General features: G+C 40.3%; 2 protein-coding genes across 2 annotated transcripts; both read right to left on the bottom strand.

Annotated features, from left to right (window-relative positions):
- Window positions 1–173: 173 nt before the first annotated feature.
- LOC135598305 (nucleobase-ascorbate transporter 6-like) lies at window positions 174–3,493 on the bottom strand. The gene is made up of 15 exons (XM_065091876.1): window positions 3,332–3,493; window positions 3,096–3,244; window positions 2,863–2,960; window positions 2,604–2,780; window positions 2,421–2,521; window positions 2,243–2,318; window positions 2,053–2,112; window positions 1,730–1,914; window positions 1,504–1,600; window positions 1,332–1,418; window positions 1,198–1,256; window positions 1,030–1,121; window positions 890–967; window positions 636–796; window positions 174–570 (listed from the first exon to the last, which is right to left on the bottom strand). Exons 2-15 carry the CDS (start codon window positions 3,205–3,207, stop codon window positions 352–354), a joined length of 1,602 nt encoding a protein of 533 aa, XP_064947948.1. The 5' UTR covers window positions 3,208–3,244; window positions 3,332–3,493; the 3' UTR covers window positions 174–351.
- A 5,795-nt stretch (window positions 3,494–9,288) lies between these two features.
- On the bottom strand, window positions 9,289–15,207 carry LOC135598302 (mitogen-activated protein kinase kinase kinase NPK1-like). Its single transcript, XM_065091866.1, has 17 exons — window positions 14,689–15,207; window positions 14,555–14,596; window positions 14,369–14,434; window positions 14,142–14,252; window positions 13,980–14,060; window positions 13,821–13,898; window positions 13,169–13,251; window positions 12,342–12,423; window positions 12,136–12,236; window positions 11,530–11,569; window positions 11,385–11,444; window positions 11,235–11,284; window positions 10,970–11,150; window positions 10,644–10,862; window positions 10,170–10,504; window positions 9,978–10,045; window positions 9,289–9,888 (listed from the first exon to the last, which is right to left on the bottom strand). The coding sequence occupies exons 1-17, from the start codon at window positions 14,998–15,000 to the stop codon at window positions 9,788–9,790; spliced, it is 2,010 nt and encodes a 669-aa protein (XP_064947938.1). The 5' UTR covers window positions 15,001–15,207; the 3' UTR covers window positions 9,289–9,787.
- Between the last annotated feature and the right edge of the window lie 1,024 nt (window positions 15,208–16,231).

Below are 16,231 nucleotides of genomic sequence, written 5' to 3'. Positions count from 1 at the left end.
TCCTTGGTTCCAAACTGGTTAGGCCACTTGGAAGCTGGAGAGATGCTAATCTGACTCGACTATTCTAATGTTATGATGTGCTTTCTACCAAGAGAACATGAAGATTTGTAGACACACCAATAGTCCTCCTCTTCGGGTGACTCTTCTGACACACAACAGAAGTTCCTGATGAGTAAATGAAATTGTTTGCAGTCATGGAATTGGACCTCGCAAACTGTGATAAACCTTTGTTTGTCTCCTTGCAGGACACCCAATCCAATTCCATCTGCAGCCTAAAAAGGCCCAGAGACAGCGGAAGAACCGGTATCTGTCCGAGCATTATTACAGAACACCGGGCATGGCCTTCGCGGTTCAGTCCGCAGGGAAGAACTTGTTCAGATTAAACGGCAACGAGTAGAATTCCTCGCTTCTGGGATCAGTCTTGTAGGATCTGAACTTGTCCCAGAAATGGTATCCTCTGTCCTTCCTCGCAGTGGTATCGTTTCTATGCAGTGTGTTGTCCAAGAAATACGCCACGAAGCCCGCCACAAGCGCTTCCGAGGAGAACGCCACGTTCACCATGTCATTGAACTGCAAAAGAAGAAGCATAAGAGGAGGAAGAAGAAGAAGTTTTAACTGTGGCTCAGGGACTTCACCCATCTTGCGCCAGTGTGCGCAGGTCCATAACCCGCAACAGAAGTGTACTCGTTGAAGTATTGAGGAACCGATAGCCCCATAAACACGGAGAACCCCAGGATGAACTTTGTCCTGAAGCTGTTGAGGTTGCAGAATTGAAGGAGACTGAGACCTGCAACACCTGTGAGAAAAGAACTTATATAGAAACTCTCTTTGCCTATTCTTTGCCAAGCAGAACTCCAGGCTAATCAGAAGCTTCGTGTTGCGTGCGTACCAACATATGCAAAGAAGAGGCAGTACAGAGCTGCTATGATCGGTCCGGGAATGGACGCAAACACGGCTCCGAACTTTCCTGCAAGAACACGAGGATTAGATCGGTAAATTACGTTTCAGAGAATTGACTGAGCAACTCACCGAGTATAGAAAAGAAGATCATGAATCCTGCAGATATTTGAACTACTCTTCGGCTTCCAACCCGTGTCAAAGCTATCAATCCAGCGTTTTCGCTGCATTGGGAAGTAGTAGCGATCAGTAGTGGCCAAAGCATGTCTACTATGGATGTTTTGATCTCTGCAGCCTTACACAGACACAGTGGATCCATTCGCTGTTCCAAAAATCCCATCCAACAGTATCCCGATGCCCTGAAGCAAGCAAACAATCTCAACCAGTTGCAGACAGATCATTAGCTTTGCAGGAAATGGATGGAGATGCAGTACCTGCCATCCAACTCCACGGCCAAGTATTGAAGGAGGCACTGGTGTGGCACTCGAATACCTTGAAACCGCAATGAAAGCACCGGTCGACTGCATGGTGAAAGAGCAAGTCTCTCCTACATTAGCTGGACAATGCAGATTCGCGAGAGAGAGATTGACAAGTGACGCAGCAGACCTCTACGAGAGCAACGAATGCAGCAGCCATCATGGCGAAAGCTTCGCCACCGTTGAAGGTTGGTGCTCCCCATTGAAAGGGATATGGCACTCTTATCCTGCACATAGGAGAATCTTACTCGCGGACATGCTTCTGATACCCCCTAGACTTTGGCAAGTTCAAATCTTACTCCTCTAAGATCGAAGGAAGACAGAGTCGATGAACACGAGAGGCATATTAGCGTTACCATGGAGATGAAGCAATGAGGCCAGAACGGTCGGTTCGACAGTGCTGTTGAGTCTTTGCTGCTGCATGCTTATACGCACCTCCCACCGTGAGGATGAAAGCATAAAGCCATACGATTGCGATGGAGAACAAGAGGGCATATCGGTCGAAGACATGCTTCTTTGAGTGTAATAGATGAGGTATGTACTGCAACCGAGGACGATTCAGTTTCGGTCAGATCATACAAATCTTCTCAACTATAGCAAGCTCAATGCATGCATTTGAAGTGATCTTTAAGGGATTGAAGGCACGTCTCTTTTTGAGGCATTGATTGGGATACTGCACCTGTGAGAATATTACTAGAATTATGAGCTGTGGGAGTCCAATTTCGATACATTTGGCAACCTGTGTCCATAACACATCTCGTCAAGAATTGCAGATCACGTATCGAGAAGGATTAAACAGCAGTGTATCCTCGTTCTCTTGGTAATCACAAGGTAAAAGGAGAAGCAGAGCATAACAGGGGAGATCTTACTCCGGGAAAGCCGAATTCGTAGAGGCCGAAGCCAGCCAAAGCTACCAATGGTGCTGCTGACAGAGGACTCAGTAGTCTACAGCTCGATATGTGTTCGTGAATTAGACAGGCATTGATTGATTGTCTCAATCAATCTGCGATCCAATTAGGAGAAGAAGAGAACGGGCTTACTACAAACCTTACGACTATACGCCATAGGCCACTGAAGCCTAGTATGATCTGGATGGTGGAAGAGACTATGAGAGCGCCCTGCGTTCCCCTCATGATGTGCAGGAATCTCTGCAAGCCAAGCATGCTTACTTGAATTCTACAGGCACAAATCTTGATGTTCTGAGTTGGAACAGATCGGATTTGATGATACCTGATGGGGATCCACAATGGTACTGTAGCGAGCAGCCAGAATGATGGAGATGGTGGGCACGACGAAGGTGTATGAGCCGCCGATCACGGCAGGCAACCGAGTTCCAAATGTGGTTTGCTGCAGAGTGTTCAACCCAGCCACGAACAGCAATGTTTGGATCACTCTGGCCTTCTCGTCCTGCCAAAGAGGCAGCTCTCAGCTCAGAATTAGGATGCTATGCATGACGAAAGCAGAGATTTTGAAGCGGGGCGAGCCTCACGTTTCCTCCGCCCATCTGCGGAACGAGAGCGGTGGGGATGATGACCGTGGTTCCCAGCATCACGAGGTAGTGTTGGAACCCGAGAAGGACAGCCTCAGCTGCACGAGAAGATTTCACCATTAGCAGAGACAAGCAATTGCAGAGAAGGCTTCTGCTACCGCCAAACTGAAGGGAAGTCAAGAAGAACAAGCCGAGTAAAAGCAGCATGAAAGTGTTGTTGGAGAAGAACATACGCCATGGAGGAGGGCTGGTGATGCAGTAGGAGATATCGGGCAGCTGGTCCTTCACCGGGTGGGGCTGCGTGTCACCTTGCTTTGGCCCCGCGGCCGCTCCTTCTCCGGCCATCCTTCTCTCTCTCTCTCTCTCTCTCTCTCCTTCTTACCTGCAGAACTTCCACAACCAAACCTTCAAATTCTCACGCAAATACACGCAAGACTTAGAGAGAGAAAAGAGGAGCTAAGCACTCAACCTCCACCCTGTTCCTTCCAGTTTGTGTGTGCTTGGCTTTCAGCTCAAGGAAGAAGAGGTAGCATTTGACTTGCTTCCGATCTGTTTCTTCTCCTTCTGCTCTACCTTCATGCTGACCAAGACAAAGTAGTGAAGCTTATGAAGAGAGAGAGAGAGCGCATGATGGGTGAAGCTCGAAGAGGGGTAGGAGAAGGGTACCCTTCAAAGAGGGCCATAAACTAGTGGTGAAAGGTAGGCAGCCGACGCACTCCTCATGCATGCATGCATGCATGCATACGTTAGTGATACCGACCACACCGTAGAATCGATCATCCAATTATTCTACCTAACCATATGATCTCATTTGGTGATGTGAAATCAAGGAGACAATCCAAATTTGTCGTCTGTAAACTGAGACGATCTCATTAGAAAACTTGCTCGTGTTGGAGTGGCAAAACTGAGGTCTGACTCTTTGGGATTCGATTGCCTACGCCAACAATGCATTGTCTATTTTGATGAGGTTGAGATGTCAAATTGCAGTGCCCATCAGATAATGACTCCTCACTGCCTTCCGATTCGGTGCCCAATCGACATTAATTTCGTAACAATGTAAACCATATTTTGCAGTCAGCGTTTGGTTGCCGAAATGGACGGTGTTGAAGTCGTATATACTAGTAGAGATCGTTCTTAAGTCATGTTCATATCGAGGGATGGATAGTAGTAGAGACGGCATATTTAAGTGGAATGAGTTATACCAAACAGTGCATGGGTCAAACTTTGACTTAAATGGAGCTTCCTAATAGTAGGAAATCTCAAACGCGGGAAAGGAGGACGAACCGGGATCACTAACTAATACTAATATAATATATAATAGAAAAAAATATCTTTTTTGTATACTTTCCTCGGTTCCATTACGACCGCGGGCCTTACGCAATCGATCGGATCATATGGATATCCCTTCAATACAACATAGGTCATCGGACGACTCACTAAAGCACGAAAGTTAGGATCTTTCAAAAAATGAATTCCTTTTTGAAGAGTGCATAACCACAAGGATAAGCTCACACTAACCCATCAATTTGGGATTTTCCTTAGGAGGAGTTGGGAAGAAATTATAATGTAACAATATCGATTCACACGTAAGAAAAGGTTCTCTATTGATTCAAACGCTAAGATAGGGATAGAAGAAGAGTAAAAAATCGAAGATTTCACATAGTACTTTTTTGTTTTTAATTGAAAAATCAATCTAATTTATTTCGTATCCTTCGCTCTATGAGAAAATGGGTCAGATTCTACAGGATCAACAAACCCGAACTTAACGAATGATGGAAGGGAATAAAAAAAAATAGAGGAAAAGAATATCGAAATGAAATAAAGAATAAAGCAAAAAAAAAAAGATATTTAAAATAAGTAGAAGATAGAAGAGCCCAGATTTCAAATGAACAAATTCAAACTCGAAAAGGATCTTTCTTATTCTCGAGAAATAAGAGGCAAGGGAATTGATCGAAAAAGATTTCTTATTATTATTATAAGATCATGATTTTATCCACATATATTTGGTAAAAAGAATAATCTTCCCCTTTGATCATAAATGGAAAGTATTCAATTGGAACATTAAAACGTGACTGAATTGTCTTAGTTACTCTTCGAAACAGAGTGGAAGAAGGGAGGAGATTCTCGAACGAAGAAAAGGATCTAATTACTTTAAAAAAGAATTGAACGAGGAGCCATATAAGGTAAAAATCTCATGTACGGTTTTGTAGAGTGATAGTAACGGTGACTTATCTATCAATTTTTCTACTATCACCCCCAAAAAACCAAACTCTGCCTTACGTAAAGTTGCCAGAGTATGATTATCCTTTGGATTTGAAATCACTGCTTATATATCTGGTATTGGCCATAATTTACAAGAATATTCTATAGTATTAGTAAGAGGAGGAAGGGTTAAGGATTTATCCGATGTGAGATATCACATTGTTCGACGAACCCTAAATGCTATCAGAGTAAAAGATCATCGACAAGGGCGTTTTAGTGCATTGTAGATTTTTATCCAAGACTTGTATCATTTGATGATGCCATGTGAATCGCTAGATACATGTGAAGTGTATGGCTAACCCAATAACGAAAGTTTCGTAAGGGACCGGAGCAGGCTACCATGAGACAAAAAGATTTTCTTTCTGAAGAGATTCGATTGGGAACTATTACATGTCCAAGATCCATATAATACGGCTTTCCACATAATTCTATATGTATCTATGAGATCGAGTATGGAATTCTGTTTACTGAGTATCTGTTTCCTCCTTTTCTTGCTAGGATTGGAAATCCTGTATTTTACATATCCATACGGTCGAGTCCTTAGGTTTCTGAAATAGTGTAATGTAAAAAGAAGTGCTTCCAATCATTGCTATTTGACTCGGATATGTTCTAAAAAAGTTGAGGTATTTCGAATTATTTGTTGACACCGACAAAGTAGGGAAAACCTCTTAATAGTTCTGAATCGAATCTTTTTATAAAGAATATCTTTTGTCTCATGGTAGTGGAAAAGTTCTAGGAGAAAAATCTCGCTACTTAGTTGAGATTTCCTTAATTATACAAGAAAATCTCATTACTTAGTTAAGAAAAATCTTCTCTAGATACAATATATATTTATATATATGTAAAAAGAAAGAATTTTTCTCAATTGAACAATAAGATTTCTTTGAACAATTGAAAAAATCTCATATGCTATCACTTCCAATACTACCGAACAAGATGGTGAGCAGAGGGTATTCAAATCGATATGAGGTCATATAATTTAGATGCGATAAATGATTCATTAATTTATTGAATTAAATTATTGAATCAAAATATTTAAAGTTAGATGGATGATGGTCGACCCATCATACGTTCATATAAATAAATATAATTTTTTAATATATTTTCAATGTGAAAATAAACTTAAAGGTGTGTCGAGATATTTAGACATCAGATGAATTAATGTATTATCGTATAAGTGATAAATCACAAAAACCCACGTATGAGCGTCTTATATATTATTTAATAAAATATTTTTTTAATATTAAAAAATAAATTGAAAGGTGTTATGAATTATATTTTGTTTTTAATCATTTAAGTAGAGCTTTGGTTGTATTAAAAAAAGTGTTTTTCCTTTTAATCTATATCTCTAACTTTGTTAAGCTTTAAGCTTGAACCATTCAAATGAATGATAGTAGACATATTTAGTTCTTATAATTTTATTTGAATTTGATCTCTCATTTCATTTATGATATGGAGCTAAGTCGAAGCATACAATCTCCTAGTTTGCTATCCTCCTCATCGAGGATCAATATAATCTAAAATCAAACACTAGCATAATACACGTAAAGAATAACACTAAGGCTCGCTTTCTAACCCATCAATGTGGAGTCATTTCCTAGCTATGAGAGCTAAATAGTAAGTCACTTTTAGTGCCTACCATATATCATTATCCAAAGATAATTGAATTACTAATTTTATTGAATTCGAGTTCAAGTTAGTAGTAGTAGTAGTAGTAGGATCATGTAATGGTGAAACTAAATCAAGATAGTACAATATCACCTCTAATGGTCGTCTTTAATGTTTCACAAGATAGTAGTCTCAGCGACTCATGATCACTATCAACCCATGCAAGTTTTGGCTCTTCGACTACAAGTGAGAGAGTCACTTTCTCCACGGGGACCAGACACATTCATGATCAGGATATGTAGTAAATATATCAGCATCTTAACCTCTACAACTTGTCAATTTTATAGACCACGCAGCATCATTAACGGATCATGTAATGGTGAAACTAAACCAAGTAAGTACAATATCACCTCTAATGGTCGTCTTTAATGTTTCACAACATAGTAGCCTCAGCGACTCATGATCACTATCAACCCATGCAAGTTTTGGCTCTTCGACTACAAGCGAGAGAGTCACTTTCTCCACGAAGACCAAACACATTCATGATCAGGATATGTAGTAAATATATCAGCATCATAACCTCTGCAACTTGCCAATTTTATAGACCACGCAGCATCATTAACCACTCATCTTCGTGTTTTTCCAATGAAGCTAATTACATTTAATATGGTGTTAGACTATTATCCACTCGTGTCTCTTTAGTGTCTCAATTTTTAAATTTAAAAATTATATTAAAATCTCTATAATTATGAAAATAATATACCTTGATGTCGTCAGTTTTATTGACAGAAATACAAAACCGATGAACAAAAAAATAATTTTAACGTTCTAATTATGTTTTCGATGGTGACGTATGACGAGATCATTGGAGCTACGAATGATTATTGTGGATAAGAAGGAAGAACGATGATAAGAGGTGAGACAAAGTAAGAGAAGGAAGATGATGATACAAATGTCAATGCTCTACATCTACGTCGATATGACACAGATGCAGAACGACATCGTCCTTCCTCGTATCATTATCGACACCAACACAAATGCAGAGTGTTGGCACCTACGTCGTCCTCTTCTTCCTCTCTTTTTGCCTCAACTTTTATCGTCGCTCTTTCTCCTAATCCGCAACAGCCACCTATGGTTCCCCGTCACCTGTTACCATCGAAAATATAATTGAGACGTTAATATTATCTTTTTACTTATCATTTTTATACTTTTATTTCGATAATATTAGCATAAATAAAGTTAGATATTTTATTTTTATAATTATAGAGATTTTAATATAAATATTTTAAGTTTAAATACCGATTGCAAAAAATATCTAACTACAGGACATCTCAAACTTAATTTTGTGTTGTTTTTGTGTGGGGGCATTATTCTATATCTTGGACCACCGCACCACATGCATCCTTTTAAAGCTAACCCATTGCTGCCTGCCATTCCTCAAGGAAGAAGATAGAAGAAAGAAGAGAATGGGGAGGAAGATCATGTGGAGATGTCCAGCTTTCTTTCTCCTGTGTGCGTCGATCCTCTTGGGCAGTATAATCCTGTTGGCCGGCCCGGCCGCCGCCGCCACCATCGATTACGGACTTCTGAGGTCATGCAACTCGACCGACGGCCGGTGCGGCGCCGAGGAGGTGATGGTGGGGGAGTTCCAACTGGACTCCGAGGTAAACAGGAGGCTGCTGGCGTCCCAGCCCCCCCAGCTCAGCTACAAGGCTGTCCTCGACAAGGACCGTTCGGCGTGCGACACCACCAACGGCGGCAGATACAACAACGGCAAGTGCTACCCTGCGCCGTCCGGCAAGAAGCCCGACAAGATCCCTTGCTACTACCATGGCCAGCGCTGCTGACTCCTCCCAAAGCTTTCTCTTTACGTCGTCTTCCTGTACTGCACTTGTTCTATGTATGTCAACAGCAATAAAAAGTCGATGATCTCCTTCTCCTCACTGCATGGCGTTTGCTTATGTGATCACCATCTCAATAAGAACTCGAAAATTAGACCAGATTAGATCGATTTTATCAATTTGAACTGACGACCAAAATTAGTTATGTTAATATTGTTGTCAAAATCAAACGAGAAGAGACATCATAAATGTTCTTTCCATTGAGATGACAAGAGTTTTTGGAGGAACATTTGATATGACTATATTTCATCCATTGGGTGAACAACCAGTCAAACTCAATCCATACGCTGTAATTGGCCGATCCGATGGTCTCTATGCTGTGCTTTTATTTCTAGCATGCATCATTTACTATTTGGGTGGATGTGACGTGCAAATGCTGCTCCTATGCATCACGAGATTCATCAGTGTAGCAGTGCTCATCTAACTGTCAACTTGCCCCACAAGTGTAGGATGATACAACGAAGACATTGTAGCGGTTGGAGTGGCACATCATTCGTGGTTGTAGATTTTTGTTGCTGCTGTTGTGTCGGATGATAATCCATACTAACTCCTAACTCTAAAATATAAATCTATCTTCTTTTCCTGTGCAATTGTTACAAATCTAACTGCTCAAAAATATAAATACTATGGGCATCCAAAGTTGACAATGAAAAAAGGGAGAATTTATAGTAAGAATCAGATACTTATTACAAACAAGTGTTACATTTTTGTCCAGTAGAAATCTTCGTTGAAAGAGTCTGATTCTATCTGGACTAAGGAACAAGCATGTGCAGTGGATAGTACAAAAACCCAAAGATGTTACTATATTTTTATGATTGTTTGTTGCATCAAATAAATGTTGCTTAACCAAAATCTTACACCATGCACTCTACTACGCTCAGCAATCTTTAACTCCAAACATGGAGGAGACGTAGCTTAGATCTCGTCTAAGAAACATGGAAGCTTGAAGATTGAAGTTGAAGATGACGGCTGTGAGATTTTTCCATGCTCAAACTAAGCCAAAGGAACAAAGGGCCTCTGGGCTAAGCTAGAGGGAGAACAAATCTCAAACAGCAAGTGAATATAAGAATGAGCAATATATTTGAACACCGATATTTCAGTCACTAGAAGAAACTGCGGAGGAGCATGCTCGAGAGAGTGGATTGTACACGCACTCATTTGCCCGAAGAGGTAAATCGTATACGGTCTCTCTTTCGAGCTAACCATCCGTCCTTTGGGGAAGATGTTTTCCCATAACCTGCTTGCCTCATCATCTCTGCAAGAAAACAGAGAATTAATTGTCACTTGTGATGCAAACTAAAGAAGTCCAGATGCAAAATTGGGAGGGGTTGTAATAACGCACACCTCTTTGCCTCTCGAGTTCTTGGTCCAACTCTTCCTTCCACTTCCTCTGCCTCTCCGAAAAATTGTCACTGTTGAGAGCATTGTTCCATTTTTAGGAGTACAACAACAACAAAGGAAGCCAATCTAGACCATCTTGTGCGACATAATCAATAGAAAGAAATACAGATGAGATCAAAAGTATATTTGACAAACCTTGGGCAGTTTGGTTCCTGTTGAGCATCTTGAAGAGGTCCTCCCCATTCATTAAGCTGAGGTGAAATTTCTTTTAGAACACGGTCACTCTCATCTCCACTACTCGAGACTCGCCTGCTGCAACTTCCAGGGCTCAGCTTATTTGTCATGTCAGCAACCGGAGCAGTCTTCCCACTTACCATATTGTTGGGTGAAGTCTTGCTCTTAGGAGGCAATTTTAAAATCTTTGATGTATTTTCTTCACATTTCTTTCCAGCGCATGGCTCATTGTTGTTATTCAGGCTATTGAAGAACTCCTCATATAGGGGTGTCTGCAGCTTCTTTAGATCAAGGGCCTGTCATCATGAACAAGGATGGTTCTCAGTTCTGAATCTCATTATGTAAGTCATATGAAGCAGTCATTTCCAAGTCCAAATGGGACCAGAAAGGTTAAAGTTAAGAGGATGCATAAGAAACTGGCTGCTCGGTGCTCACCTTCTCATCCAGAAAAGCTCTTATCTTTGACTCTATTACTTCATCATCATCATCTGGCACCGGCTCACAAGGGAATGTGAAATCATTTTTCCCTTCTCTACTGCAGGCATCATCCATGGCAGTTTCACCAAAGTCATCCAAGGCCATTTTTCTTTGCTCTGAACTATAATCAAACTCGTTTGGCCAGTCATCAAAGGGCTCAGACATCGGGTTGAAACTCTGGAGAAAACAAAACATCAGAGTAATAAACAAATTCCATTAAATATATCCTACTCACGTGTAAGCAGTTCAAAACATATCTAACATGACCCTAAATTGCAACTTACCGATCCAACAACTGGGAAATCATCTTTGTCATCCAACCGGCACATATCACCACTAGAACTCATCTCCCATATAGGTCTGCTGGAAAACTTTCCAGGAAAGCTAGTAGAGCAGCTTCCGCTGCCATTAATGCTATTGTCCAATCCTTCACAGCTAGTTGTGCTCTCAGCCATTATAGTAGTGCTGTAAGAAAAGCCTCTCCAAAGTCAAATATTGCAGTTATGTGGTACAATCTAAGAAATCTCAGTGACATCTAATCTTGCATACTTGTTCTTTGTGAATGATTTGGATGACAGGGATACATTTTTAGGGGTTTCCTGGTCATCGAACATGTGTCAGGGAATAAATATATAAAAGAACAGAGAAAAGGAAGAATCATGGGCTAGAAATGATTAGCATCAACATGGATCAACTAACCACAACTGCAGAGCGATGTATTGGATGCATATCCTGAAATTCCTTGGTAACAAATGGATGCTGCACGTAACGTATAAGATCAATAAATAACATATGAGATGATGAAACCCTTTTTTTCTCACAATAATTTCAAGATTTACAATACCTGCAGCAAATCAGATGCAGTAGCCCTCAAGTTGGGTTCCCTGTGAACAATTACATGTTAGTCTGCCAGAAATCTGGCAAGGAACATAAGAGAAACGAAAATCAAGCAAGGAATAAGGTTGTTAAAGAAATGTACTAGCTTCAACTCCTGAGAGTTCATATGTTAAGGCATTAAAATGTCCAATTTACTCAAGAAATAGTTGCTAATAAATTGTCAATACCAGTCCAGCATTATTGTGTATCCAGTAAATACAGTTCCAAATAGTTGTAAAATCCTTTTTCTTTAAAAAATTTTAAGAGTCATAATTTTCACAGCTAAATCAAATTATGAGCTCACAATTAATAATAATAAGAACTTGGAATGTTCACATAACAGCACCTGAGAGAGATTAAATTATTGCAACAAGTTTCATTGATATTCAAAATTAAATTTGTCCATCCCAATATTTAACAGGCATCATCACAGAGTTCATGTCTAGGCTGGTTGAATAATTTACTTTGGGGCATCATCAAGAAGATAACACTCAAGAACAGCTGCCTATATATGAAATCAAGAATGTCAAACAAAATCAAGATCAAAAGAAATGGAGAAGAAAATCGGACATACTTCTGTAAGCATTTCAAAAGAAAATCCTTGGCCTCTGAAGAGAGATGTTCGGGTATAGGAGGATGAGACTTTGTTGTTCCGATGTGGAAAAGGGCAGCAACCTGGATAATAGTACAGTGTTTACCGGCAAGGAATGGAAAACACATTGGATGTTTAAAGTGCTTGGTCAAAGTTCAGAAAGACCAAGAGTGGGGCAGAGAGCATACCTCTTGATATTGCTGACTCCAGGGAGGCTTACCTGTAGCCATCTCTATAACAGTGCAACCAACACTCCATATATCAGCTGAGCTGAGACAGTTAAGAATATTTCAGAAACTATATCTGACTTATGTACAAGTTCATTGCAAGAAAAAGTGCAATCAGAAGTCAAATAAACAATAACAGAGCTAATTAAATTGGAAAGCAGAATCATATACCTTAGAACCGACAACATGATTGCAGTGGTACATCTCAAAATGCACAGTTGTCATAAGAAAAGCAGGAACAAAAACAAACTACCATTATTTTCTGTTAATGAAATTTCAGGCTTTGAGTGTTAGTAATCAGTTTTCCTACCATTTGATAAACAAACTAAAACGAAACGAAGTTCACACATGTTTCACATTAAAGTTGGCAAGACTCTTTTCCCCTAGAAAAACAAACTAGCATCTTCTGAGCTACCAAAGAGACCTGCAAAGCAAAAAAGAGTATGGATATAACTGATGAGTCCCATGACGAGTGTCATATGATAATGTCCATCACCAGCCATCATCAGTGCTAAAGGGGAAAAAGGCTTCTATCTAACCAGCTACACAACTAAAGGGTTAAGAAGCTTCTTTAATTCATCCAGGACTAGAAAACAGTAATATATATGGGATCAGCCCCCAAGCCAATGCTAAAGTCAAGCTTTTACTAACAACGGGCAAAAGAAATTGATGAAACAATTACAATCTGGTAAAGGAAAATTTCTTCATGCAATTATACTGAAAAAAGGAATGTGCATCTATACATTTACTGATGCCAAAAAGAAAAGATGGAAAGGTTTAATACTTACAAGCTATGCCCAGTTTGAAGAATTACTTCTGGTGCCATCCAGTATGGAGTACCCTTCATTGACTTGGCTGCATTCATAGTTGCCTGAGGAAATTGTCATGCCCACAAGTGGAGGGTGATAATAAGTTAAGGCCTTGCGATAGAAAAGAAAGAAGAAAGAATCTAGCTTGACTATATAGATTCTTCTTGTACATGGCCAAGTTTATCTAGTGCAGAACAATTGTTCAAATAAGAAAGCTGCCATAGTAGTTTGCTTTTATTTGTTTGATCGGTCCATATCTTGTAGGTAAACCATGTTCTAAATAAATTTAGAAATGAAAAAAAGGAGTCATGCAAGAAAAAAAAAATTGGATACTTGTTATATAGTTGTGGGAAGAAAAGAACAACTTATAATGCTAATTGATCAAATAAGAATGCACTATAATAAATAATTCTAAACCAGATTCTTAACCAGATCATCAGCTATGAAACATAAATATAAATTGGTGGCATATTAGCAAAACAGAATACTAGATTCATTTGGAAGTCTAATTATTAGTGTTCTACAATGTGATCTACAAGTGAAACTTTGATGTGTTTTGGAAATTGTTTAATCAGCAGTATGATTTTTCATAAAAAGCATCATAAAAATAATAACTAGTTTCTTGTCTTACCAACTTCGCTACTTGTTTAGATGCCCCAAAATCTGCTAGCTTAATGCAACCCTTGTTATCCACGAGAATGTTGGCCCCCTGAATTAGCACAAAGTCCAATACTTTCAGAAAAAAAGATATCAAAGCAATACCCAGACGCCATGAAGGAAAATTTCATGCCTTTATGTCCCTGTGTATGATTCCATTTCGATGAAGATAGTCGAGCCCCTGCAATAGCTGCTTGGTATACATTCTTATAACCTGTTTAAAAGAGAGATTATGTTGGTCAAGCATCAGCATTTGTCTCATGCCTCGCTCCAGCATAAGAACAAAGTTACTTACAGCCTCTGGGAAGGACCCAAATTTTCCAAGTAATGATGAGATGGATCCGCCTGGGACGAACTCCAACAAAATATTTAGTGTCTCCTCCTCCCTAGCTGTTCCCAAATATCTCTGCCACAAACCCAACAAGAGCAGAAGGTACAAAACTTTTATGAGCAATGTAAAAGCAATAAGTTCATAAAATAGGTATCGAGTTCACAACAAATGGTCTGACAGAAAGCACTCACCACTATATTTGGATGAGAAAGTTTCTTTAGAAGTTTTACTTCTTCCTCAAGCTCCCTTATATGAGCCTACCACCAAATATAGAACAAATCAGAGATAAAAGAATCATCAACACCAGACTCCACCTTATCGGGAAGGGAAAATAGATTTTAACGAGAAGAGAAGGAATGGCAGGACAAGATCGTAACCTGAGCTTTCTCCTTGGAAGCATTGCTAGTCCCGATCAAGACCTGCAAACGAACAAACCCATGGATCAAAACCATCATCGTACGAACAAAATAAAAAGCCCTAACCAAAACAACAGGTATCAACATATGTTTACCTGTTTCACGGCAAGCAGCTCCCCCGAATCGAGATTCATACCCATGTAGACATGGCCGAAGGCGCCACAACCGATGAGTTCGCCCTTTCGCCACCGGATCGGGAGTGCGTCATCGGTCTCCACCGGATGCGGGGGAGGGAGTCTGGGGGCAGACCCCCCGAACCCTAGCCCCAGTCCGATCCGGGACTTCCTGAGGCAAGATCCGATCTTTTCCGCTATTCCTCCACCGCCATTTCCGCCGCCGCCATCGTTTCCGTTAGGGTTTGGACGGAACACGAGGGATCTGCGCACCGATCCGAAGAGGTCTTGCATCTTCGTCTGTCGCTGCCGCTACTCTGCGGCCGATGCTGCTTCTGCTGACGGATCTCAGGGCCGTCCTTTGGATCTCATCCGAGGAACGAAGCGGAGGGAGATGGAGATGGAGATCGAGAAAGAGAGGGGGCGACGGGAATCGAAGAGTAGGGTGTGTGTGATCGACAATGGAAGAAGGCAGAGAGAGAGAGAGGGATGGACAAGGAGTCGGTGGCCGTTTTCAAAAGTTGTGTGGCCTCAAGTACCAAAATGCCCCTCATAGCCGTTACATAAATACGGGTCAATTAGTGGTTTTATTTTATTTTCTCGCGCCAAAGAAATGTGAATTGTATTCGCGTTTGAGTCCTAAACTTGAAGCCATAATATTTCCTTTGGTACTTTGTGAACCATTTTTTCTCGATAATTTCCTTTTAATTATTTGTACCTCTTTATCTAATATCTCGCATGAATAAAATTACATATATTAGAACTCCCAAAAGCTTCATGAATTATATGTATTGAGTACTTCACATTAGCCAGAGCATTAGGTTTCCAATTGTGTTTCTGCTGTAAAACTATGGATGGTTTCAAGCTCTCCTGAAGCTGGTTCATGCAATCCAAGATGCCACAATGGATCTATCTTCTTGGCAATCTGGAAAACACACTTGATTAAGATGAAGAATGAAACTCCTGTTCAGACTTCCTCACTACTCCTCTTTCTAATGCTTATAGTTCAGATGCTAAACATGTGCTTATCCAAAAGCCAGGAGAAGTTTATCAGAGAAAAGAAGAATCCATGCAACTTTCCTCTATCTGTTTTGTAATCCATCTTTTCCTTGAGATGTTTCGGTTGTCTCCCACTCGAAGAGGAATTCCCGCAAGGAAGAAGACCATTTCATATATCTAAATCAAATCATCGCCGCAATTCTGAGGTAGTAAATGCTATTCTTCCTACCTACCCAAATGATCCCTAACCACTAGAGAATACTAATAAAATACATGGGAATAATGTGGGAACAAATCCTCACTCTCTCTCTCCCTAGATGTTATGATAGGGTTCTTTAGAGAGCATCTTTGTTCCTTCCCAAAGTTCGTAGGATGCATCATTCTAACACTTAACCTATGGATGTAGAGCACCATAGACACCAAGGATGCTTGAGATCTCCATTAGATCATACATGATTCTTTCATCTCCTTTCCACTCTATCTGAGACGAGCAACACCAAACCCTCTTTCCCTCCTTAAATAACGT

Source organism: Musa acuminata, chromosome BXJ1-2 (genome assembly GCF_036884655.1).
Source record: "Musa acuminata AAA Group cultivar baxijiao chromosome BXJ1-2, Cavendish_Baxijiao_AAA, whole genome shotgun sequence".
Taxonomy (NCBI): domain Eukaryota; kingdom Viridiplantae; phylum Streptophyta; class Magnoliopsida; order Zingiberales; family Musaceae; genus Musa; species Musa acuminata.
Note: the sequence above shows the minus strand (reverse complement) of the source record. Positions and strands in the feature narration are given on the sequence as shown.

Bases quoted from the DNA above. Each gene is read 5' to 3' on its own strand.
- LOC135598305 (XM_065091876.1), bottom strand. From the start codon at position 3,207: ATGGCCGGAGAAGGAGCGGCCGCGGGGCCAAAGCAAGGTGACACGCAG. The intron at 2,781-2,862 runs GTGAGGCTCGCC...CCTCTTTGGCAG, and splicing joins CGCAGATGGGCGGAGGAAAC to GACGAGAAGGCCAGAGTGAT. The intron at 2,319-2,420 runs GTTTGTAGTAAG...ATCGAGCTGTAG, and splicing joins CTATGGCGTATAGTCGTAAG to ACTACTGAGTCCTCTGTCAG.
- LOC135598302 (XM_065091866.1), bottom strand. From the start codon at position 15,000: ATGCAAGACCTCTTCGGATCGGTGCGCAGATCCCTCGTGTTCCGTCCA. The intron at 14,597-14,688 runs GTAAACATATGT...GTTCGTTTGCAG, and splicing joins AGCTGCTTGCCGTGAAACAG to GTCTTGATCGGGACTAGCAA. The intron at 11,445-11,529 runs GTATTGTAAATC...CGTTACGTGCAG, and splicing joins CTGCATCTGATTTGCTGCAG to CATCCATTTGTTACCAAGGA.